The following is a 26,871-nucleotide window of genomic DNA, read 5'->3' on the forward strand; positions in this document are numbered from 1 at the left end:
AAAAAATAGATTGAAAGAAAGATCCCCTTCAATCTAGTTCATACATTGGATTTTTGGAATAGGCATTAATAATTTATTGGTCAATTTTATAGTATCTATTATTTATTATTTAATTTTTATCTAATTTATTATCTTTTATAAAAAATACATATATAGAAGCAACTTAGTTTAATTTAGTAAGTTATAATAGATATTAATTATGTTAGGTATATAATAAAATTAATCATTAATATAAAATAATATTAAAATATAAAATAAATATTAAAAAATTAAATAATACATATATTTATATATAAATATATAATGAATAATTTTTGTAACTAATTTTAATATATATATATATATATATATATATATATATAGATCTAATATTTTTGTAAAAATATAATAATAAAAGTCAACTCCATAAAAAGAAAATTGTATATATTTTAGTAGTACACTAATAGCTAAATAAAAACCTGCAGTCTCGAAGTACTATAATTAGTTCTTAAATTTCTAGTTAAACAGTTCAGTTGATTTCAGAGTACGTACTTATGTATGTTCGTTCAATTCCCGATGGCTATATAAAGAATTCTCGTAAATCTCATGTGGCTTTTATGGAATTGGTTTAAGATAGATAATATAGTTGCAATTTTCTCTTATCTTAACAAAGATTCTTCCAATAAATTAAAGTGCCACACTTATATAATTAAAGTAATTAGCTTAGCTTAGATTTAACAATATTCAAATTAATGTCATCATCTTCCATATATACTACTAATAATATCAAAATGCATGGCAGACCAAATTAATGAAGCCAAGGTGCTACCATGTATTTAGGCATCTTTGGTCATAATTAAAGGTTTCTCAACTGCTCAAAGCAATTTTATAATCATCCAAATTAAATGAACAGCTCAGTCCCTTTTCACTTTCTCTAATAAGTATAAGGGGTAAGTACGATTTTGGTCCCTTAAGTTTAGTGCCAGAATCGAATTCGTCCCTCTTGTTATTTTGCCATTAAAGTCGTCCTTAATATTTTTTTTCGTATTAAAATCGTCCTTTTCAATAAAATTTTTTGTTTTATTCCTAAACTACCCCTATTCTATTTTAATAATAAAAATTATAAAATTAAAAAAAAAGAAAACGCGTAAAAACGCGTTGGGGGAAAGGGAAAGGGAAGGGGAAGGGGGGGAGGGGGAGGGGGGGAGGGGGACGGCGCCAGGGAGCCTCCGTCGTCGCCGCCGCCGTGACCTCATCGTCGCCGCCGCCTCCTCCAGAACTCTGATGATGATGACGATGAAGGGAGAAGAGAAGCCGCCGCTGCAGTCTCGCCGTTCCGCCGTTGCAGCCGCTGCCTTTCTTCGAACCAGATCTCTTCTTTGTGCTTTGAATTTCTGTTTCTCTGTGTTTGTTTGTTTCTGTTTCTCTGTTTCTATGTTTCTCTGGCTTTGTGTTTCTCTGTTTCTGTTTGGGGGTAGGGGAAGGGGAGGCGGGGAGGGGGAGGGGGAGGGGGAGGGGGTGGGGGTGGGGGGAAGGGAAGACGCGCGGGGTGGGGGTGGGGGGAAGGGGAGGCGGGACTGGCGATGGGGGGTGGCGGTGAGGGTGGGGGTGGAGGAGTGGGATGGGTTGTGGTGGTGCCGTGGGTTGTAGGGGTGGCATTGAGGGTGAGGGTGCGGGATGGGGGTGGTGGTGGTGGTGGTAAGGGTGCACGGTAGGGGCGGGGGTGGGAGGGTGGAGATGGGAGTGAAGGCGGGGATGTTGGGATTGTGTGGGGTGGCGGTGAAGGTGCGGTGTCGGGGAGGGCGTGGAGGTGGGAGTGGTGGGTGTGGCGGTGCAGTGAGTTGTGGGGGGTGGCGGTGAGGGTGCAGGGTGGGGGTGGTGGTGAAGGGGAGGTCGGGAGGGGGAGGGGACGCGGGGTGGGGGGAAGGGAAGACGCGCGGGGTGGGGGTGGGGGGAAGGGGAGGCGAGGAGGGGGAAGGGGAAAGGGGGGAGGGGATGGCGGCGGCGTTGGTGGTGGTGTTGGGGAGGGGGAGGGGACGTCGGGGTGGGGGGAAGGGGAAGGGGAGGCGGGGGCGGGGAGGGGGAGGTTGTGGTGGTGCTGTTGGTGGTGGTCATGGTGCTGGTGGTGGTGTTGGTGGAGGTTGTGGCGGTGGTGTTAGTGTTGGTGGTGGTGGTGGTGGAGGAGGTAATTGTGTTGGTAGTGGTGAGGGTATTTTTGTCCAAAAAAAATAAAAAGGACGATTTTAATACGAAAAAAAACATTAAGGACGACTTTAATAGCAAAATAACAAAAGGGACGAATTCGATTCTGGCACTAAACTTAAAGGACCAAAATCGTACTTACCCCTAAGTATAATTATTTAAATTAATCCATGTAACATTAACATAACGTGCCTTTTTCTTTCTTTTTTTTTTCCCCTGCCACCACCCTCTTATATATATATTAGTATTACTATCAATGTGTAATTATTTTAATCCTATTGTATGTTAAATTATACATGGAAAGTAAGAGACGAGACAGTCCTATGCCTTTTTTTTTTTTTAATTAGGGTCTAAATACATGTCCATCACAAGAACGTTAAATCTTTTTGGTTTGAAATTGTAAATTTGGACAATAACGTTCATCTCATATACATATTAATTTCATCTGTTCATAAATCGTAACAGCTAACAACAAATTCAAGAAGTTGAATTTTATTAAGCGTAAATCGCGATAGGAATATGGTAGTTTGTGCTTTAAAAGAGTTTAAACATAAAATACGACAGGAGTGTAACCGTTTATATTTTAAGAGAGTTTGAACGTAAACTGTAATAAATATAGCGAATTATGTGAAAACAAGTAAATAACGTAAAAATGTAACGATTTATATAAACACATAATTGTACACGTATGTAATAGGTTTTTAATTGTTGTATTCATATAATTTTGAAATATACTTATTTTATTTGTGTAAATTGCCCAAAGTTAAATTTTAGTAGCATTCACAATTTAACCGACTTTAGAATGATATACATGCAAAACAATTTAGTATAATTAACTGTCTAGCTCTAGGAGTACAAAATTTACATGAAAAATTTACATGATGTATCTGTTGCAATTGATAGTTAGCAGCAGACTAGAAAACTACATTATTATTATAGGTTAATAGTCAAATTAATTCTTGAAAAATGAGACTTTCTCTAAATTCGTCCTTGAAATATTTTATCAATCGAATTAGTCCTTTCACTACAGGAAAAACACTGAGAACCGTCGGATTTATTGTCGAGTTTGATGAGAAATTCATCATGTCAAATAATTACCGACGTATAGTCGCTTCCGACGGTAATTTTTAGCGGAAAACCACAACAAATAGACGCCAACTTTAGTGTCAGAATTACCGTCGAAAGAATTTGACGGTAGATACATTTAACGTAACGCTGCATTTTGGTGATCCGCCCCGCATTACCGTCGGATGTATCCGCTGGTAAATCCGACAGTAATGGTGTCCTAAATTGGAGTGACGAACCCCATCCTTCCTTGTTTCGAATTCACTCTCTCTCTCTAACTTCTCACCTTCGTCTCTCTCTCTAACCTCTCACACTCCCATTCTCTCTCTAACCTTTTCATCTCTCCTCTCCGTCAACCTCTTCCTCCATTTCCGCTTTCGCAAACGTCCCCGCTACGGCCTCTGATGCTGCTGCTGAACGTCCCAGCCACCGCACCTCCACCCCCCCTTCTACATTTTTTCTTGTTTTGCATTCAAGGTTTTTTATTTGAACTCTGTTTATTTCAAATTCTATTATATCAAGTTAATTAATTAGTTAGTAGAGTTTAGTTGGTTTAATTTTCTATTTTAGTGGATTTAGGTGGTTAGGATATGTTAGAATAGGTTAGATTATTCTATGAGATTGTTAAAAAATATTGGATTATTGAGTTGTTTGCTAATTACTGCTACTGAAATTGTTTGAAAAATGCTTAACTGTATTAATAATGATTTAGCTGTTTGTATTTTACCTTAATAATGATTGAAAAAATTAACTGATTTGAGAAGGGTTGATAGATGTTTGGTTTGGATGGAACCTTTGAAGGGTGGAGAAATCCGAAATTTAGGGAAGATTTTGTCGAAATTTTCATAAGATTTTCAGTGAAATCGAAAAAATTAAAATTATATTCTCAAAATTATTATAATTAATTGTTGGGTTGCTGTATTTTTGTGCAATTGTTAATTTTATTAATTATTTTGATTTTAGTTTATGTTTTTTATTTTATTAAGTTGGTGTTTTATTTACTAAACTATTATCCTAACCTAAAATTAAAATTAAAATTAACGGTTCTATTTAATCGTAAATTAATTTTTTTTTTAATTTACTAAACTAAAATACTTTAGAATTATTTGTTATTTATAGAGTTTCTCCTTATGTTATTATTTATTGGTATTTGTTATGTTATTAATATATTCACTGTACAGATATAACGACAGGTAGCAGAAGTAGGTCGAGTGAGTCATGTGATCGTGGTAAAAGGTGGGCTTCTACCGAATTATCCAGGGCTGCCCAGTCATCATCCTCTACCCTGCCTACCTCGTCGACCTTTGCGATATTACATGCGGGTCCATCGGACCAGCAATTTGTCATGGTCCTAAATCCGAATCGGGTGCCTCCTTCTACTACGCCTTCTGCAGATGCAACGACGACATCGACAAAGCCCGTGGTGGGTTGTTCCTCCAATACCCCCGGATAGGATTTTCTTCCACCACTGCCCGTCATTCAGTTGAAGATTTAGCCCGATGACATGCAGTCGTTAGTTTAACTTTTTAATATTAATTATTAAATTTGTTTATCTTAAGTTTGTTCATGTTAAGTTTGTTTATCTTATGTGTTTGTTAATGTGAGATTTTTTCTCTGACAGGTTTGCACCAAACCCCAATGCTTGCACACAAGATATATCCAAGGTCATTAAGTCCATGTATGACCACCCGTGACTGATCTACACACAGATCTCTGCTGAGACCAGAGAGCGTTAGTTTTAGAAGTGGGCGGTAAGAACCCAATTTGGTTTGAATTAATTAACTATATTTGAACTATATTTTATTCCGACTAACTAATCTTGGTGAATCACTTTGTGCAGTTGAAATTCAAAATGGGATGTAGAACACAATGTCATGATTAGGGAGATCTATGACCACTGGGTAGCCAGACGACTTCTGCAAATAATGAGCAATGTTAGTCAAGGAAAGACCAACCTGACATCATGGATCCATCGAAACATCAAGCATGAACTGGGGGGTCTATTTTAGAGATAACGACGGGTTCAAGCGTCGCCATCTGATGAATGTCGCTAACAGGGCTTTGCCTAGGTCATTGAAGTATACGGGTGGGTCGGTGACCTTCATGAAGACGAAGACCAGGCTGGTAATCATTTTGAAATTGTTTATTGTTTTAGTAGTTACTTGAATTAGTTTTTTAATTTCTTCATTTATTTTATAAAAATGTAATTGATTTATAAGCATTCTTATTTTGAATATGATCTTTGGTGTTAGCCTTGTTTTATTGATGTATACTTATATAGTCCTGTATGAACTGATCTGATATAGAACTGCTTTGTTGGTTTAATTTTCTTTTTGATTATCAAGTTAACTAATGTTTTAGTAAATTTAGGTGGTTAGGATAGGTTAGAATATGTTATATTAGACTCTGAGATTGTTAAAAATGTTGAATTATTAGGCTGTTTGCTAATTTTTGCAACTGAAATTGTTTGGAATATGCTTGACTGTATTAGTAACGATTAAACTGTTTGTATGTTACCTTAATAATGATCGAAAAAATTAGTAAGTTATGAAGGGTTGATGGATATTTGGTTTGGATGAACCCTTCAAGGGTGGCTAAATCCGAATTTTAGGAGATACTCTGTTAAAAATTTTAGAAGATTTTTAGTGAAACCAAAAAATTAAAATTATGTTTTCGAAAAATTAAGAATATAAACTTCGATTTAAAGAAATAAGGAAACGTAATAAACAGTTAATAAATTAATTAAATTAATTAATTAATTAACATTTACTAAAAATACATTCTACAACTAACAAATGTTAATAACATACCAACTAACTTATTTTATGTTAAAACCAAATTAGGTTGATTTAGTAATTAGTTCACTAGTCTGTTTAAGCTAGTATCAGGGATTCGAATCATGTCTCTTGTTCATGCAACAACCCATTGGCTAGCGACAAACACTTAAATGGAACTCAATATTATGACGGATTAATCATTGACTTGTCGGGTTGAAAAATATCGTGAAAAAAAAAAACTTATTTTATGTTACCAAAATAATTCTACTCATGTATAATAATACTAAATCTATAAAAATACTCTAACTATAATCATATGCTTATTTATTTAAAAGATAAAAACATCAACACTAACCTGGAAGTCGACTGCTCTCGCGATGTGCTAAGTTGCATTTAGGTGGTTGATGTCATCGTCTTGTGCATCTACGTGCGCCATAACGTTTGAGTATCGAAAAAATATCAGAAAAACGTCCGACAAATGGAGAAATGAAGGTTAGGGGAAGGAAAGTGACATTTGAGGCTATAAAATGGTTACTTATATAGGCGCGTGTAAGTCTTATTTTGTTTACTGTATGTATAAACAAAATAAATGTGTGTATATCTTGTTTATAGTATAAACGAAATATATTACGTATCATAACCATGTACAAATGTGATACGCATATTTTATTTACAGTATAAACAAAAAAATAATACTGTACAAATATGTTAAAATGCTCTAAATTACCTCTATTTGTATTTATTTAAAAAAATCCCACAATGAATCCGTATATATTACCGGCTCATACTTGCCTACTTGTCTCTTGCCACCTTTCTTTTCCCTTTTTTGGGTAGGATAACGGGGATCTCGTCGCCTTTCCATTTTACAGTTTTAATGACAAAATTTTTTATATATTTTTTGTATCATTAATTTACTTAATTTTTTTCCTGATCCAAGTGAAACATTTTAGAGTTTAGACAATAATATTAGGATAGGATAAAATGAGAGAAGACAAAAAAAGGACGAATAATATGATAGGGGTAAAAAAATTAGTCGAGTAATTTTTTTGAGTAAAGATATTATTTCCTCATTTTTTGGAGAGGAGAGAATAAGATGAATTGATAAAATTTAAGAAGAATAAGGCTTGGTTTGGTAAATCTTTTAAAAAGGTGTTTGTGCTTTTTAAAAGTTCAAACTTTTCATTTTGTGTTTGGTAAATCAAAAATATTATCTGCTTGTGTTTACAATTTTTAAAAAATCAGAATATTTTTGAAAGCACATAAGGTATAGTTTTTTAAAATTAGTTTGTTCTTTTTAAAATTTAAAAGTTTAATATAATCTCGTATGTTAACTAATTTTTAAATTTAACACTTATATTTATGTCTATTATAGCATTTTTAAATTTTAAAGCTATTTTACCAAATATAATTATTGTTGCTTGTGTTTATTAAAAATTATTTTTAATTTAATTTACTAAACATAAATGTTACAACTTTTAAAATTATCTTTTAAAAATTAATTTTTATAAACTACTTTTAAAAAGTAAAAATATTGCCAAACTAAGTCTAAAAGATGCAGCAAACGGTCAAAACAAATATTGTGATTGTAGTAGTTAACAGAATGTAGATAATAAGTAAAGAAAGATTTCTCTAGTGTATGTGGACTGCAAAAGTTTCGATGATTCTTCCAATGGATGACACCCTTTTGTAGGCTGTGTGGTCCAACCAACATTAATTCATTACCACTTTGCAGAGTATCTGACATCAAATGATCCGGTACCATTAGCCTTTCTAACATTGGTCCCAAATTCCAATTTATTTATTTTTAAGAAATAAGGATGGAATGACAATGACCCACTTTTTTGCTAATTTTGTTCAAGTTTACTATTATGCTTCATCTTATAATGAAGTCACGAAGTCATAAATTTTAAATAAAAATACAAAAAAGAGTTAAAGTAAATATTGGTTTGAACCCTATCTCAAATAAGGTTATATATATGAGGTCATTATTGTTTATCTAAATCAATGTTTATATACATCATCATTTTCACACACCATTATTATTCCGTATCAGTAGGGTTGCATTGTGTTAGAATTGAGAAAGAGAGAAAGTGAATTTAGTGGATGTGTGTCATTTTCACTGTGTGTAAAAACTAAAAAGAGATGAGACGAGCCAACTAATTCTGATCCCATTCTCACAAATCAATTCCTTTAGTTTTGGGCCCTAATTAAATTAGAATTAAGGTCAACGTAGCTAGTGGGCTTGAAATAGATCAGACCTGTGCTTTGGATTTGGATCTTGACCCATTCATCAGCCATGAAATTTTACAATCCTCATTCTAGCTGGATCCAACTCTACATGGTTGCGGTTTTGGTCAGGGTTTGTGTTCTTTGTCAGCAAATATATGATTCTGCACCTAACGAGGTCCAGAATAATTTATCCAACCATAAGTATTTGCCTCGAACTAAAGCCACATATGTTCGACTCCTAACAGTGGTAGTTAGGTTAGTGTGTGAGTGGATGTGTGACTGTGTTTGTATGACAAAAAAAAAAAAAAAATTCTTTTTATCTCGGTTTCAAAATCAATAACCTTCTAGACCCCAAAAAAAAAAGTCAGTAACCTTAGCGCTGCGAATGATTTATCATTTGATGTTGATCCATGACATTTTCAATTTTCATGTATTTTATATTTTTGGTAATTAATGATGTAGTTGGACCATAATTAAACTTCTGTAATTATAGATTTTATTTTTATAGATTGGTCGAATTCAACTAATAGCCTCATAGCCTCAACAATTAATAATATAGCATGTTCTTAGAATCCGTCCGATTAGTATATAAAAAGCGTTTTAGATATGCCTCTATACTTTTCTGGAAGTTTAGTCTTCCCTGATTTTAAATAATTGAGATGAAATAAAATAAAACTTTTTAGATAAATAAAAAAAAGTAAGTGATCAAATTTGCACTAAGAATAGCTGTAGTATTTATTTAGTTATAACAATTTTGTTACTAAATAAATAAACATTATTCAAGTCAACGAAAAAAAAAAACGAAAAACTCATATTTGAAACCCATTATTCATAGCCACATAAGATGCTATAAAACAACCATAGAGCAAACACATAAAATTAAAAAAAAAAACATAAAAAGAAAAATAAGTAAATTAGGGGAGGATATATTGGACAAACTTAAAAACAAATACCAAATTAACTATAAAATTCCTCCAACAATTAGTAATTTACAATGGAATTAATCAGGAGGTGTATGTATTTCTTTTCAATCATCACATCACCCACCACTCTTTATATATTCAGGTTTATGAGAATGAGCATGACAGCACTTCTACCGAGCAGATTCTATCTCCATGGTTGGTTCACGGAGGGTTTGGGCAATTTTTGGGATCAAGAATATTGGCAAAAATATAGGGTCCCAAAGTGGTGCGAAAAAGGCAGTATTGTGTGTAGTTGGGAGAACACTGTTGACACTGTCGAATTGTGGTTTATTCTGAAATGGATAAGGGCAATGGTATTGTGTTAGTATCCACATAGAGTTGTAGCTGTAATGATGAAATAGCATTGAAATTAAGTTCAGCTGAAAGTGTATGGTGATTATAGTAAGTAATGAAATAGATGACCATAAATAGTACCATTTCACCTTGATCTTTTACTCCTGCAGGCATATACAAAGCCCACGCTTCTTCTCATCCAATCAAGACGTACCAATCCTTACCCAACACACACACATTTCGCACCATTAAAGCCGAGCTCCTTTCCTCTCCCCATCATCCCTCAGCTTATCACCACTTTTCTTTTTTATTGCCAAGCTGTCTCTTACTGTCTTTTCCAAACTGCATTATGGGATATAATGGTCATTCAATCTCTCACTTCATGACAAAAGGGATCCCTAAAACCTGTTCGTACCCATCATACTGAACTTCCACGATCGTACCGTGTTTCACCTGAAACGCTTCCTAGTATACTGATAACCTTCCAAAAAGGCACCGTTTTGGGTTAAAAAACAAAAAAACAAAAAAGCCCAATGGGCAATGCCAAATACCCGGCCATCCCACCATTCTCTCTCTCTGAATAATTGAACCCTAATCCCCATCCCACCCCTCTCTTTCTCTCCTCTCTCTGAATTCTGAACTTACTATGAAGAAGAGAAGATTGAGGAACCCTAATCCCCAAACCTCAGCCCGCAGCCACCAATCCATCCCTCTTCAAGGTTATCTCTGAACTCTTCTCCTCCAGGATAGACCGTGGGTGCCGCGTAAAGTGTGGAAGCTCTGTTCGGCGGTCCATCCCTCTTCTCATTGTTCCACCTCTCGTCGCCGTCGCCGTCGCAGAAAGGTGTCCTCTCGTCTCTTCTCCTCTCATCGTTCTTCGGTTGTCGTCTCTTCGATCTCTCTCTCTCTGTCTTTGTCCGAACTTAACGTCACTTTTTGAGTTCTCTCTCTCGGTCTCTGTCCGAGCTCCTCCTTGCCGGCTGTTCCCATTCCTCCGTCGCCGTCAGTTCCCTTCCCTTAAACTGAATTTTGGTTATATGGTATAGTGCTGTACTACGTTGTTTATACTGGACTCTCTGATTCTGAGTTGTTTATGCTATGATTCTTATTCTGGGTTGTTTATGCTGATTTTTTCTGATTTTGGGTTATTGATTCTGTTTGCTGGGTTTTTTATTCTGAATTGTTGATGGTGCTATGGTGCATGCTTCAGTGAATTGTGCTGAACTGCTGGAATTTTCTGGTTTTGAGATGTTTATGCTTCATTGCTATGTATATGTTTATATTTAGTTGTTGATTATTTGTGCATTTCGATTTTAATTTTAGTCATGAACTTTTATGTGTTCAACTTTGAATGTGAACTTTCAATGATGAAAAATAGACAAATTGGAAGAGAAATTTTGAATTTTATTGTCATTGAATAATTGAATTTAGATATCTAGAAATTTATATTGGACTACTGAACCTTTTAACCCGTCTATCGACCAGTTTTTCCATTCTCGCAACCTTGCTGAATTCGATCACCAAGCTCTGTCAGCCTCCGCTGCCTCTTCAGACTTCATGGTGAAAGCTGAAAAACATATTAAAGAGGATGAAGACGGAGTACAAGAGGCTGAAAGGAAGACATAACTTCAGGCAGCTCCTTCTTCTGGCTACTCTCTCTTCAACTCCCATCATCATTGATGATATTAGTGCCGACGAGACTTGGTCTGGCCTCCACAACAATGAGATCTCCCTCCTTCGCTTGTTTCAGACTGTCTCCTATGATTGCCTCGTCCAAATCAATGAAACCGGTATCTATACATATCTACACCATGCTCTTTAGTAGCTCCTACTTCCTTCTATATTAATTAGGTTTCGTTCTGATTTGCACGCACCAAATTGAAGTATAAACCCGGCATTATTATTGGCGGCACACAGCACCGTCCCCACGCGGTGTGTCTCGCACTCTATTGCTTATTTCCTAGAGCCCTTCATCCTTCTTGGTTTGTTTGCCAAGAAGCCCCTCAAAGGTATAACATTTATGATATGCTTTCATGAATTTCATACTGAATATGTCCTCTATTATTGCCCTTAGGAGTTTAGGACTTACAATGAAGATTCTGAGGCACTCCTTTGTTATGTATGGTTGGAGACTAGTACTCAGCATGTGATTTTGACACTTTGATTTTCATTTTGATTATGCTTTTCTAGATCCTGTTAGAAACTAACAGGAAAGGTGGAAAAGTACGGAAAGTATATTAATTTATTTTTTTAAAGAAAACCAGAATATAAGGACCATTTAGGATATATTCTAATGATTTGAATTAAAATTGTCCATAATGTTGTTTTTAGGGATCACAAATGATTCTAAGGATCCATCAGTTGATACTTTGTCTACTGCTTTGCCCATGCTAAAGCACTTTGGTGTCACTGCCGAAGGTCTTAGTCTTAAAATATAGTCGTGGAGTACCTCCGAATGGTGGTGGAGAAGTTGTTTTGTCTCTTCCTGTTGTTCAGAGTCTATCTGTAAGTTGCTGGGACTTTTTGGTTCCTTTGATTTAGTTTGTTAGAATTAATTTTGTTATATCATATGTTCTACTTTGCAGGCAGTGAATTGGACTGACGAGGGATTTGTTAAGAAGATTAGAGGAATTACATACCAGTGTCCTCAGTTTGAAAATAGAATGATTAGAGCTGCCTGTGGAATCTTCAATCCCACTATTATCAGGTTTGCACATCTTCCACGGATCAGGTCCACAGGCCGAAAAGTATGTTTCCAATGATTAATTTGAATTTTGAAAAGCAAAAATATTTATCAAGTTCTTTAATGACCCAGCTCACCCGGATATGGGATTTCATTGGTAGCGGAGACTACTACCGGTTGCTTGATATCTGCAGGTACAGCTGTTTCTCATACTAAGCATGAAGAAACAGCTGGTCTTGAGGATGATTCAAAAAAAGATTTGATGCCTCTAGATGATGTTGGTAGCAGAATTGCAAATATTTTGCTTGGGGAGATTGCTCAAGGTGGTGTAGTAATATTTTAACGTGTCTGCAGGATCTGTTATTTCTGCTTTGCGCTCTGTGTTCTCAAGATTTTTCATAGATTTTGAGACCATGAACAATGACATAGAGATGAGGTAATGACCAAATTAGTACCCGGAAGATTCAAACGCTGACATTTTGGTACTTCACTATTGTTATTGACAAAATGGTCCTTAAAAGATTTTAAAATTTGACAAGCGTACCCACGAGTTCGCCGGAGCAAATCTTCTGCAAATACTATGCTGACATGGCCACCGTATTTTGGTGACATGGCAAACCACCCCCCAAACCCTAAGCCCTCCCTCCCCAACGCAAACTCCCCCTCCATCTCCCTCCCCATCGTAGCCCTCCCCTGCCCAATGCAGCCCCTCCCCTCCCCTTGCCCCTCCATGCCCATCGCATGCCCCAACACACTCCCTTATTCCCTTTCTCTCCCCATCGCAGCCCCTTCCCTTTCCCTCTCCATCGCTACCCCCTTCCCTCTCCCTCCCATCGTAGATCATATAAAGGCACAGATAGAAGCATACACAACAGAACACAATATCACAATTCAAATTACAATTTACCAATACCATTTGTGTTTCTTTCCAAATGTATTACACTATTCCATCAATTACATTAAAAAAAAAGAAAAAGAAAAAATTCACCTACAAACCCCCAAAAATACTTACCAAGATGATCATGTAAAGCACTCTTATCAATCTCTTGATGACGGTAACTCTGGAAAATAGTAAAAAACGTTATGCACCAACAATCCCACCAAATTCACAATGACCAACACACCCACAATAACCGTGAAAAACTGCAGAAACGAATTCTGTGTATCAATTGCTATAATAAGCAAAACCAAGGAAATCATGAAACCAAAGTTACATATGAACATCAAAAGCGTGACCCAGAGGTAAGTGATGAACAAACGCTTGAAGATTTTGGGGATTGCAGAGATGGTGAAGCAACGGTAAAGACGGTGGGTTTCTGGGATGTTCAGAAATTATAGCTCCTCTAGTGCTAGATCCATTATTCCTTCTTCGTCTTCTCAGATTCTCGTTCTGTTCTTCTCTGATCTGAGAGAGAATCAAAAGTTTTGGTTTGTAGTTGCTTTGAAAGAATGGAATTTTGAGATATTAGATTATTGTTCTTTTTTATTACAGAGAAGAGATGAGATGATATGAGAGAGAGGAAGAGGGAAGGGGGTTGCCATGGGGAGAGGAAGGAAAAGGGAAAGGGAGCTACGATGAGGGATTAGGGTTTGGAATAATATTCTTAATTACAAATTCCAACTCAACAAAAACCGGTGAACACATAAGCATCTTACTCGTTGGAGCCATGGTCCGATAAGCATGAGGACACGCTTGGCAAATTTTTAAAACATTCAGGTACCATTTTGTAAATAACAATAGTTAGGTACCAAAATGTCAGTGTTTGAATCTTTCGGGTACTGATTTGGTCATTACCTCCATAGAGATAAAGCAGTCAAGCTGCAATTACATTTTTACATTTTTTTCCATGTTCATCCTTGTTGCAGTTGCTGACATATCCAATACATTCAGTCAAACCGTATAGGTGTTCAAAGTAGCTAATTGAAATAAACCATTCAATCAAACAGTATGTGTTCATGGCAAAAATTCAATTCATGGAAAATGAAAGAAACAACAAAAAAGAATCAACAAAGGCTCCTAACATGAGACTTATCTTAACAAAGGGAGACTCCGGAAAATCAGCCTCCCCAGTCTCCCCAATTGCTGCCTTAACCGTTCAAACATTTCAAATAATGTTGTCATAGAAAATCTTTCTAGCGGGGGCAGGGGTATCTAGCAAACTGTCATATGTGATATTATTGGTTGCTTTTGCTTTCTTTTGGGTTATTTTGATTAACAAATTTGCAATTCCATTATTGGGGATATATGAACAATTCTAACAGCTTCCAAAAACCTGGTACATGATAAATCGGTCACACCTCTGCCAAGGATAAGATGCAAGATCAGGGTCAGACTTTAAGTAAGAGATAACTCCCGGGGTCTATGAATTCTGAGTATATCCCAGAGATCTGGTTACCTGTCAGAATTAAAGGATTCAACCAATTTAGTTAAATATTAAATACAATAAATCAGTATGGCAGAAACAGAATTACAAAAACAGAACGAAAACATAATTTAAAACTTACAAAAATAAAATTACAAAAACTAATTAATTCATATGCTTAAGAAAATTTCTTACCATTGTATATGAATTAATTAGTTTTTATAATTCTGTTATTGAAGGTTTTAAATTATGTTTTCGTTTTATTTTTATAATTCTGTTTCTGTCATACTGATTTATTGTATTTAATAAAATTGGTTGAACCCTTTCTTTTTGGCAAGTAAGGCATGCCAATTTGAAATACTCAGAATTCGTAGACCCGAAAGAAGATGCGATTCGGGAGTTATCTCAAGGCAGACCTTACCTTGATCTTGCTTTTTATCCTTAGCTGTGACCGATTTATCATAATTGGTACCTAGAACTTTTGGAGGCTGTTAGAATTGTCTATATATCTTCAAAATGGGATTGCAAAGTTAATCAAGGTGGTTTAAAAGAAAGCAAAAGTAGCCAAGAATATCACATATGAGAGTTTGTTAGATATCCTTGCCCTGCTAGAAAGGGTTTCGATGACAACATTGTAGTAGTTGTGGTATACGTCGATTTTGAAAGGTTAGGGCGGCAACAATCCGAGTTTGCAGCAAGATTGATTTTCCGGAGTCACCCTTTGCTAAGATAGAACGTCTTATGGAAGATGCTCCTAATGTTAATTAAGTGCCTTTGTTGATTTTTTTTATTGTTTCTTTTATGTTCCATGAATTGGATTCTTGCCATGAATACATATTATTTGATTGAATGAATAGTTTATTTCAATTAGTTGCTTTGAACACATATACTGTTTAACTGAATGTATTGGATATCTCATCAACTGCAACGAAAGAAGAACTTGGAAAAAGATGTAATTGCAGCTTGGCTGCTTTATCTCATATCATTGTTCATGGTCTCAAGAAAAGGGAAGTGGGGGTGTTGTATACTAGTGAAGTTCGTCTAGCTCGGATCCAATTTTGTTAGTTACATGTTTTTAACTTTACCCCTCACTCAATTATATAATTTTGCCTCTAATGCTGGTTGATCAACTATGTTATATAGAAATGACAAATGATTATGAGTGAGTTTTGAGTTGCATAATAGTGAATGAATTGAAACTAAACAAATAAAGTACCCCTTTATTTTAAATGTTGTTAACTACTTTGTAGATTTTCATTCCCGCTCAATTTCTTAATCATATTAATTTATTTTTAGCCACATATTTATACTTACACGTAGATAATGAAAATATGATTAACTCTGTTATCTTCCCCTTTTTAACTTGTGCTCCGCATTTTTCAGAGTCCAGAGTTGTTAGTTGTGAATGGTGAGATTTATAACAAGTTGTATCCAATTTGTAACTACCATAGTCAAAGAGAAAGACCACAATTGTAGAATGAGATTGAATAGAATATTTATAAACATTAAGATATATAATAAGATAGAGTACTTATCTACTAATCCAATTTTATACAGAGTACTTATTTACTTAGAGTACTTACATAAAATATTTTGTATAGAAGAGTACTTATTAATCCAATTTTCCCTAGTATATTGGAAACATGTTATATTACTAAATGCATATTATTTGTTAAAATTTTAAATATTAAATTTTTAAATATTAAATCTATTTTTATTAAATTATTTTAAAAAATTATATTTAATTAAAATTACTTGTATATATTAACTAACTGCTTAAATAATTAATTTCTTATATATATCATCTTATTCTATAAATAAACATTTTTTGTAAAAGAACATTATAATTAATTAGATGAATATTATCAATATTTGTTATTTATATTCAAAAAGATATTAATAATAATATCAATAAGAATGCACCTAGGAAAAAAATAGAGTTATATTTGTATTTGTAGCTATGGATCCAAAAATTTAAGAACAAGCATGTCAATCATTGCATGAAACAATTAATTTATTAATTTAAATATAGTTTCAAACAAATACGACATTGCCAACGAATTATAAGTTAAATGATATAGTTTCTTCATACAATTATGCTCATTTAGAGATCGCAGATTTTTGTTTTAAGATTGGGGTTGTCAAATTAAGTTCTTAGGAAAATTAAATACCCCTGCCGAAGTTACAACATTATAGGTAGTGACCCATCCTTTGGAAGAACTAGAATATGGAGATGGTGCTGTATGCATCCAGAATGGAGAAGTTATCAAACATGAAGGTGCATCTAGCATAAGACTTACGTAAATTGTGATTTATACTGGTTGTTAGACTGCAACAAATTTTTCTCATAAATCGTGGTTTCTTTTGTGTAATAGACAGTTTTAAAAATTCATCAAATTTATTTTTTATCTACATAAATTGTAATTTTGTCGGTTCAAATAGATTAATATTTTAGAATCTCATAATTCCAATGTCGGTTCATGCATGTTTTGTAAGTAAAAAGTTACAGTAGATTATATATATATATATTAAATTGATACTATGCATACAATTTATATATTAAAGTGAGAAGATAAAATTATAATATTTTAAGATAATCTGATAATTTTGATATTCATATGATTTAAATAACTTAATGATACTTCAATTTGATACTAAAATCATATTTTATATATATATATATATATATATATATATATATATATATTTGAAGACTACTTCTACTTGCAGTTATTCAAATATTTATTGCTTTTAAACATTTTATCAAACCAATTTTATTAATTAGAGTTGAGAAAATTAAATGACTTTTAATTTGTTGACTCTACAAGTGTAGTGTAAGTAAGGTTATAATAAATATACAATAATCAATCGCATACATGAACCATATATAAGCTAACAAATTAACAGAATTAATTCAAATTTATTTATATAATAAAACTACTCATTTCAAAAATTTACAAGCTAACATGACGAGTCTCTTAGAAAGAAAGACATAAAGTTGTAATTTTATATAAATCTTTCAATTGTGAAAATTTTAATATTACATCATAAAATTATTTATTTAAAAATTAAAACCATTTAAAAAAGAAAAAAAATTTAAATGGCCTTTGACAATTACTTCAAAAGATAACGAGACCCTTGACAAAAAAAATATCCAATTCGATCCTTGAATTTTATTTTTATGGGACTGATTAACCCTGTACCAAAAAAAATCAATGTTATTTTTATTGGCATGAGATAATCAATCCCAAAAAAAATCAGGAACGGATTGGGTTTTTTTTGTCAAGAACTTCGTAGTCCTTTCAAAATAATTTCCAGAGGTCAAATTAGGTATTCACTCATAAAAAAATATACGAATAATTATATTTATAATAATTGTTAAACCAACTAACTTTAAAATTAACTCTAACATCCATTGAATTTTCTATTAAGCATATATTGGTTTAGAAAAAAAAAATATAAGCTTTTTTGTTCAGTTAATAATTAATGAATTTTTACTTTTTTGTATATTTCTTTTTTTTCTTTTTCTTATGACTGATAAAACTTCGTTGTTGGTTTCAAAAAGATTAATTCTCAAATAAAACAGAAAAAATTAAATTATTTGCTATCACAATAATTTTGTTAATTCAAACATATAGTTAGTACTTTTATATCACTAATTAACACAAGAGTACCACTTCGTTTCAAACTAAAACTGTACAAGGAATTAAGGATACATAAATGTTGTAATTTCTTAGTGGCTAGTAATAAATATTCTAATCAATTATAGGCATGAATTAAAGGGCAATTTACCATTTTAAAACAATTAGGAGAAATCTTTAACAGATTACAACAATTGGAAAGTGCATACCTTTATGTCTTGTTACATTTTATATAGAAACTGTGGGAGCTTAACACGGTTTCTAAATGAACATAAACCGTGCCTGCTAGCCAAGTTTTATGTTAAAGAGCATTTGAATGTAAACCGTGGGAGGCTGCCACGGTTTACTTGTGGAGAGAGCAATACATAAATCGTGGGAGGCAGTCACGGTTTATGAAAGAAGTGGTTTGTGCATAAAACACTAGAGGCAACCACGGTTTATGAGTGTGTAGGTATAAATAGAGAAGCCGTGACTGGTGAGGGCAGATCATTTGTGAGGTTGCAAAAATTTGGAGAAGGTTGGTGGGTGAGAGAGAAAGATAGTTTTTTGGTTTAGTAGTTTGTTTGAGATTCTGAACCAGCTGAGTGGCGAACCGATGGAAGAAGAAGCTCGCATGTACCGGTTAAATGGCGTCGCGCATGTGGCTGGATTTATCGACCAAGAGGTTGGTTAAACGACATTTTTATTATTATTTTTTGTTTAATGTTGTTATTATTAATGCTAGATGATATATTATTATTTTAACAGTTATTATGAAAATTTTTCCTGTTATCATCAATGTGGGTTTTTTATATTTATTAAATTTCTAATTTTTGTTATTGTTAGAATTATTTTTTTAGTTTAAGGTGTTAGTATTATTGTTAGTGTTATTTTCGCTGTTCTTGTTATGGTTATTATTATTATTGATATTAGTGGAAGTTGTTAGTATTGTTGTGTGTTGAGATTTCGTTATCCATCTTTTTGCAGCCTACTAGAGTTATTAGCGGTGTGAGGAGACAACAGAATATGCCTTTACACGACCGTATCATACCGTATCTGGAAACCGCGGACTTGTATCATTTGGCTAGGCTGAACAGTCAGTGGTTCTGGGTTGATGAGCCTCTACTTAGTGCATTCATTGAGAGGTGGCGTCCTGAGACCCACACCTTTCACATGCCCTTTGGGGAGTGTACGGTCACCTTGGAAGACGTGGCCTATCAGCTGGATTTACCGATTGATTGTGAGCCTGAGTGGGTGCCTTAGTGAGTTTGAGAATCTGATAGAAAATGGAAGACCGACATGGGTGTGGTTCTGCGAGTTGTTTGAGGAGTTACCTCCGCAGAATAAAGTGACGTAGATGACAGTGTGCTACACATGGTTCCATGAGCGGTTTCGTGTTCTGCCAGCAAATGCTACTGACAGTATCGTGCGTATATACGCGCGAGCCTATATTATGATGTTGTTGTCATCTCAGCTGTTTGCGGACAAGAACGCCAACCGTGTCCACCTTCGCTGGTTGCCTTATGTGGCATCGTTGGAGGACTTGGGTAGATATAGCTGGGGCTCGGCCGCACTGGCCTGGTTGTACAGATGTCTTTGTCGTGGAACAAACAGAAACGTTGTCAACTTGGCTGGGCCACTGCAGCTTCTACATTCTTGGATTTTTTGAAGGTTTCCTTGTTTGAGGCCTAGTGGTTTCAACGTATTCGCCGACTTTACTACCGCGACAGTCGGTATGGACATCGATGATCCTGTGAGTCAGTCAGAGTTCTTTAGAGATATAGCAGACATGTTAAGGGACGATGATGCCACTAATTATAGGCCACAGATGGATGAGGTTCATTCGCAGTATGCCGAGCACCAGCCACCTGTTCATGATGTTCAGCCACAGTTGCTGGTTGACCTGAACGAGCCTGCAGCTTCTCCATCTGACCCATGGTTCGCGTTAGGAGGGACCCCAGCTTCGACATTCAGCGCCGTTCCGCCTCAGACACCGGTGCCACAGGTGGATCAGAGACCGAGGAGGGTTCGTCGTGCTCCTTTATGTGGCACTGGAGGTCACCTTCTTGGTCAGTTCGACGATGACGAGAGTGACACCATGAGGATTCTGATTAGTTAGCTGTATTTTTTTCGTTTTTCTATGAACTTTGTTTCATTATGTTCTTGGATTCATGTTTAAACTTTTATTCTGCTATCCGGTGTTGTATCTTATCGCTATGTATGTGACTATTAAATATGTTTCATGATGTAGTCGTTTCGAGTTAGTTTGTCTAAACAATATAAGCACATTAACACTAAAGAATATAAGCACGCTTACGCTGATTAAACTGTCTTAATAGAACAAGTAAAGAAAGAAACATTCTTCATTGATGATACAGAAATAGATGAATAACAATAATGCTTTTAACAGACACAAATTTAACTTAGGCTAATAACCTAACAGCACGCAAAATAATACATCCTAACTATCCCCGCCAGCAATATCTCTTCGATGGCCACAGTTCCTCCGCGTATGACCAGGCTGTCGACAGAGGCCACAGCGCTTGGGCTGGTTCTCAGCAGACCGATCCATGACACCGCGGACCCTAGTTGCCCTCGGACGACCTTCCCTTGCTCACCTCATGTTAGGATCAGGGATGACAGTTGGTCCGGCATATGGTGGCCATAGGCCTTCTGGGATGGGCGGAACAAACCCGTGACTGTAAACTTTGAACACCTCACTCATACGATACACTTCGTGTACATATACTGCCCAATTAAGCCGCGAGTGGGCGCAACATGCAATGGCGTGACAACATGGACAATGGAGCGCTTGAAAGTAGCCACAATCAGATGTGTGATCCTTAAGCGAGACTCTATAGCTACCTAGCGAGAAGTTTGCTGAAATTTGCTACCACATGACGGATACAGTACGCCCGATAAGCACGTGGAGGCAGCCAACCATTCTCGGGATTCTCAAGTGCAGCCTTGATGCCATTATGTCTGTCTGAGATAACAAGGATACCCTCTTGTGGCGTCACATGTGTTCTTAGGTTGGACAAGAAAAATGACCATGACTCGGCATTTTCCCCTTCCACAAGGGCGAATGCTATCGGGAGGATGTTCGAGTTCCCATCCTATACAATCGCCAACAGTAAGGTGCCTCCATATTGGCCGTACAAGTGGGTACCGCCAATACTCACAAGCGGCTTGCAATGCTGGAAGGCCTTAACGCAAGGTGAAAATGTCCAGAACAGACGATGAAAGTACACTGTTGCTCATCAATCTGATCCACAACTCGAACAGGAGAGGTCTGCAACACAGTAACTGTCCCGGGTATCGTCAACTACACCCCTAGTATTCAACGTGGCAACTCGGAATAAGACTCTTCCCAGTCTCCATATATTTGTGCAACTGCCTTCTGTTTTGCCTTCCAAACCTTACGGTAACTGAGCTTGAAGCCGTAATCAGCTTCAGTTGCTTGTTGCAACACCTTGATCGGTACTGCAGCATCCGCACTAACCAACGGAAATATCCTCGCACAGATAACGTGGTAATCAAGCTGACGGTGATCACTGGAAATAAATGTGGCTAAGCAAGTGTGGGGACCGTTGTACCTCCTAACCTCTCAAATGTCCTTTCGTGCACGGAGCGAAATCCGAATCAGCCAACTACAACTTTTGCCAAAATCCTTGCACTTTCCATGATACTTCAGATGGTCCAATTCCAACATTCGGTACTCAACACCTCGACGGATGCTATAGTCCTTCACACTCAGAACAGCTTCATCTTTACTTTGGAAGGATTGCCCAATCTGAAATTATGTAGATGAATCCCCAACTATAGCAGCTCCCGCCGGGTGTTCACCAGAGCCTCCAAGTTTAGAGTGGAGAAGTGTGGAGGGTACTGCTGTGTGCCAGAACTTGAAGGCGCTTGTTGTCCATGTGATTAGCACCGGTGTCATCATCGTTGTCCCCAAAGATATTTACAGGCTCCTGGTCAGAGTCATCGTCCCGCATTGCATTCTCTACTCGATCAGGTTCTCCGAAGCCTTGAACTTCATCAACTATGGCACGACCTGACTCCCCCTCAAATGCTTGCTGCCAGACCCCTTGATTAGGGAAAGGAACAGAACGAACTGCCTCCGTTCGTACCAAATCAGTCGCGAAGAAAGGTGATGCAACTTGCGGAACAGATGGCCGGATCGCAGGCACCGAACAAGACGCACCGCCTGCGGCAGTCGAGCTATGAACAGGAGCCGATGCCCCAGAACTATCGACAGCAACCTCCAACTTCGCATACAGCTCGGGTATTCTGACCTCCGAAAAACTCCTTACGCAATGAAACAGAACCCTAATATCTTCGTCAGCCGCTAACACGAACGTATCATACTGAACACCGCTCGAGACTACAGCGATGGGAATCTTGTAGAAAATCTTCTTCACCAACTTGCTCCCAAATACCCCAAACTTCTGCAAGATTCTGTTCTTCACATCCGACAAAGTGCTTGATGAACTAACAAATAGACTCAACGGTTCTCTGTCAGTGAACTTCACACCATATTTTTTGCTTTTTTTTTTATTTTTCCAGAGCAATGCACTAAGACAAGAACACTCTTTTCCTCACTTGACATTGTGATAATGATCTTTTCACCAGCTTGAATCTCACTCACCTATATATAGATTTTCCATCTACATAAACCGTGCTATGTTACAAGGGTTTATGCCCATTGGAGGTCCTTCATAAACCGTTGCTGCCAGCCACGTTTCATGCATATCTTTCTTCATAAACCATGACTACTTCCAGCGGTTTCTACCGTTCATTCATAAAGTGTAAACCGTGGCTACCTACCACGGTTTACGTTGAGCTTTTCTTCCAAGTAAAATCTGCCTGCCAGTCACGGTTTATCTGTAGTTAGGAACCGTGGTTGGCTCCCACAATTTATATAGATAATGAAACAAGACATCCATGTATCAATTTTTCCATTGTTATAATTTGGTAAACGTTTCTGTTGTTTATTTTAATTTGGTCATTTGCCCTGAATTAAATATGAGTTGTCATGATTGACTTGCACCTTTTTCTTAGTTTTTCTTTTATTATCAGATAAAAAATGAAACTTAACTCATTATATACTCAATATTACATACTCGTTGGAATTCTTTGATTTGATTCCTTAAATCCAATATAATTTATGTTAAATAATTAAAAAAATGATATGAAAATGAAAACGTACTTGAATTTTTTATTATAATTTTTTAATCTTTTTAACCAAAATATATCAAATTTTTTATTTTAGATTAAATAATAACTCTCTAATAAAATAAAAATTTGCAAGATAATTTTAATATATTAGAGACTAAAATAGTAGAGCTATATTTATATTTGATAATTAATTTTTATTAAATTTTAAAAATCTAAGTAAAATAAAATATTTAATTTTATTATTATTTAAATTTAAATAAAAAATAATAAATATTTATTCTATATTAATATTTATAACAATAAATAATATTACCTATACAAGTTATCTCATATAAAATAATTAATGTAATTATAATCAATTATATGTCATAAATAAATTAAGAAATTATAATTTCTTAATAATCTCCTATTTGAGCTATACATATATATATTTTTCATATAATTACATTTTATAAATTTTATGTGTTTTTTTTTTGTGACTGAAAAATAACAACAAAACAAACAAGAAAGAGAAAACAAAGAATAAAGAACTACTTAAGAAATAAGGCAGTCCCACTGAATGTTGCTCTCAAATTTCTTCTAAGACAATGAGAGCTCCACTTGGTGAGTATGAGTCCTCATTGTCGTCTTTGCTATGACGCCTGCCACTTTATTTGCATCTCTCAAGATCAACTGGAGATCAACACGCCATTTTTAAGACATGATGTCCTGAATTTTCAGTACTAAAGGATCAACGAAACCAGAGTTATCCTGAAAATTTTTGACAAGAATAAAGACATTCACATAATCTGTTTCACAAATAATATCTCTTTGTCCCAAGTCCCAGACTAGAAAATATCCTCTCCAAATAGCAAACAACTCTCTTTACAGAATATTACGACTCTCAATCGTTCTCAAACAGCCTCGATGCCAACTTTCATTCCAATCTCTGTTAACCAACATGATCACTAGTACCAGGATAACTCATCACAAAAAGTACCCACCGAGGGAAAAATCCATGAGCCACTAATGGTAGAGGGGATAAAAACTCGTTGCAACTCAAAAATATTCCGAAACTCCTTTTCCAAGGACAAAGTCATACTAGTCACCTTATTCAGGGGCCAAGACTCGTGGGGTGAAAGATCTCATTATTCTTGGAATGTCAAATCCACCATAGATCAGAAAAGAATCTAAAAGGGTGTTCTTGTTATGAAGCAAGAACCAGTTCATCAAATCCAGAGGTTGATCAGAAATCTCCAAAGCTTGCCAAACTAGTTAAGCTTTTAGACAATCTTGAATACAATGAACATCTTATTCCTGACCAAAAAAATATTGTGGACAGCTGTTGGTCAGTATGAAGCGAAAACAGTCATGGGCAAAGCCTCCCTAAGACAAAGCTAGGCCAAGAATTTATGTTTTTGCAAAACAAGTTGACGCCAAAGCCAAAGCCAATTCTCCTAGTCCTCCCAACCAAACTTTTTCTTACTGAGTCATAAGTAACCACTACGAGAGTCATAAACCTTTGACATCGCACTAGAACAAAACCATCATACCATTGAACCTCCCTGCACAACCGGATTATAGGAAAGAATGTTGCCCTTGCAAAAACTGGTTTAGAGAAGAATAGATATTCTGAAGGTGTCGCTTCCCAGATGACCAAAGATCCAAGATTCGAATATCCGAATCAGAAATATGAACATAATCCATCTCATGATAAAGTTGTCCCTCTTTTCTCCAATTAGAAAACCAAAAGTTCTTGTTCAAATCCCCAATGCACCAAACAAAATCGTCTTTCAAGAGATCCCAAGTTTTACATATACTCTTCTAAACATAAGAGCTCGTGTCTTGAGACCAACTAAAATAATCTCCGGGAGATGAACGGTATTTTTTTCCAATAATTGAATCCATAACTTGTTTGGATAATAAAATAAAGATCCGCATTTTCAGAGAAAGATCCGCATCATAGATTCTATTTTATTGGATATCCCTTTAGGAAAGAAAGATACTTGCATGCGATAAGAAGGAATCGCAACCACTACTAAATTGATCAAAAATAGTCTTTCCGCCTTGTTAAGAAATCTCCCTTTTCAATTGGCCAGCCTCCCCCGAATCTTGTCCAGAACATCATTGAACGCTGCTTGCGTCACCCAAGAGTGACTAAGGGTAACCCCTATATACTTGTCCAAGTTCTGGACGAATCAGATGAATGACACCCCGGTAAAAATCTATTTCCTTGTCGTTGAAACATTCTTGGAGCATTGTATACTAGATTTCTCCGCATTTACGTTCATCCCAGAGGCTCTGCAGAAGTTATCCAAAGCAACAATTACATTTTGAACTTGCTGTTTTTCAACTTTACAGTAAAGAAGCAAATCATCGGTGAACATCAAATGAAAAATTTTTGGACCCCTCTAGAAATAGCAACCAACTTTCACAAGTCCCTATCAACTCGATGATTTATAAAGCAGGACAATCTCTTCATACACAATACAAACAGATATGGTGACATCGGGTCTTCTTGGCTGAGTCCCCGGCTAGGAGTGAAGCTATTTAATCTCTCTTCATTCCATAGGATAGACAACGAAGAGACAGTGACACAATACATAATCAGATTGATTGTAGTGGTAGAAAAGCCAAAACTCACAAGGGTATGTTTTAGAAATCTCTAATCAACTCTGTCATAGGCTTTCTCCAGATCAATCGTAAAGGCCAAGTGCCTTTCTTGGACTTTGTTTTCTTCATGAAGTCGAGAACCTCTTGCACAGTAATAATGTTGTCAAGAGTTCCTCTTTCTGGATTAAAACCTCCTTGAAGGGGCCCAACAATGTCTGTGAGATAAGGACGACGTCTATTGACTAGGATCAGGAGAGTTTTCATCATTCTCGAATTAATACCCATACCAGAGAACGCTTGACTAACCATAGTCCAAACATCAAAACCAATAATCTCCCAATATTCTTTGAAGAAGAAAGCCTGAAACCCATAAGGACTCGGTGCCTTAAAAGAATGCATACTAAAAAAACTGACTTAACTTCCTCCAATGTAACTGGCGCTGTAAGATTACAGCAAGCATCCTCATTTAGGGAAGGAAGCGGCACTTCACCAAGATATCCCGAATCCACATCCTCCGATTGGCGGGATAAGCTTTTAAAAAAGGACCCAGCTTCCCTGCAAAGGACATCCAGATCCGTTTTCCACACCCCATGCTAGAGAAAGAGACTATGAATTTTGTTATGCTTCTTCTGCACTATAGTCTGAACATGAAAGAAATTAGTCTTTTTTTCCCCAAAATTTTCTCACTGCTCTCTAAATTTCTAAAACCACAGAAGATCCTTTTGCACAAGAGTGTTATTGTAATCCTTAATCAACTGTCACTCTTTTTGCTGCATAGAAGAATCTTCCATCACTTCCAGCCACTTTATAATTAAATTTTAGAGAGTTCTTTTGTACTTTCGAAAGCTTGCCATGTACCTATCTATAGTCAGACCACCACAATTCTTAGGATTACAATATCTTTATACCCCAGATAGGTAGCTC

General features: G+C 35.8%; 2 protein-coding genes and 1 pseudogene across 2 annotated transcripts; all 3 read left to right on the top strand.

Moving 5' to 3' along the window:
* Positions 1–1,974: 1,974 nt before the first annotated feature.
* On the top strand, positions 1,975–4,699 carry LOC130967325 (uncharacterized). The gene is made up of 2 exons (XM_057892137.1): positions 1,975–2,188; positions 4,428–4,699. Exons 1-2 carry the CDS (start codon positions 1,975–1,977, stop codon positions 4,697–4,699), a joined length of 486 nt encoding a protein of 161 aa, XP_057748120.1.
* A 6,397-nt stretch (positions 4,700–11,096) lies between these two features.
* LOC130967326 (probable RNA 3'-terminal phosphate cyclase-like protein) lies at positions 11,097–14,135 on the top strand (annotated as a pseudogene).
* Positions 14,136–18,582: 4,447 nt separating this feature from the next.
* On the top strand, positions 18,583–19,482 carry LOC130968161 (uncharacterized). The gene is made up of 2 exons (XM_057893268.1): positions 18,583–18,859; positions 19,162–19,482. Exons 1-2 carry the CDS (start codon positions 18,791–18,793, stop codon positions 19,435–19,437), a joined length of 345 nt encoding a protein of 114 aa, XP_057749251.1. The 5' UTR covers positions 18,583–18,790; the 3' UTR covers positions 19,438–19,482.
* Positions 19,483–26,871: the final 7,389 nt, after the last annotated feature.

This window comes from Arachis stenosperma, chromosome 3 (genome assembly GCF_014773155.1).
Source record: "Arachis stenosperma cultivar V10309 chromosome 3, arast.V10309.gnm1.PFL2, whole genome shotgun sequence".
NCBI classification, from domain to species: domain Eukaryota; kingdom Viridiplantae; phylum Streptophyta; class Magnoliopsida; order Fabales; family Fabaceae; genus Arachis; species Arachis stenosperma.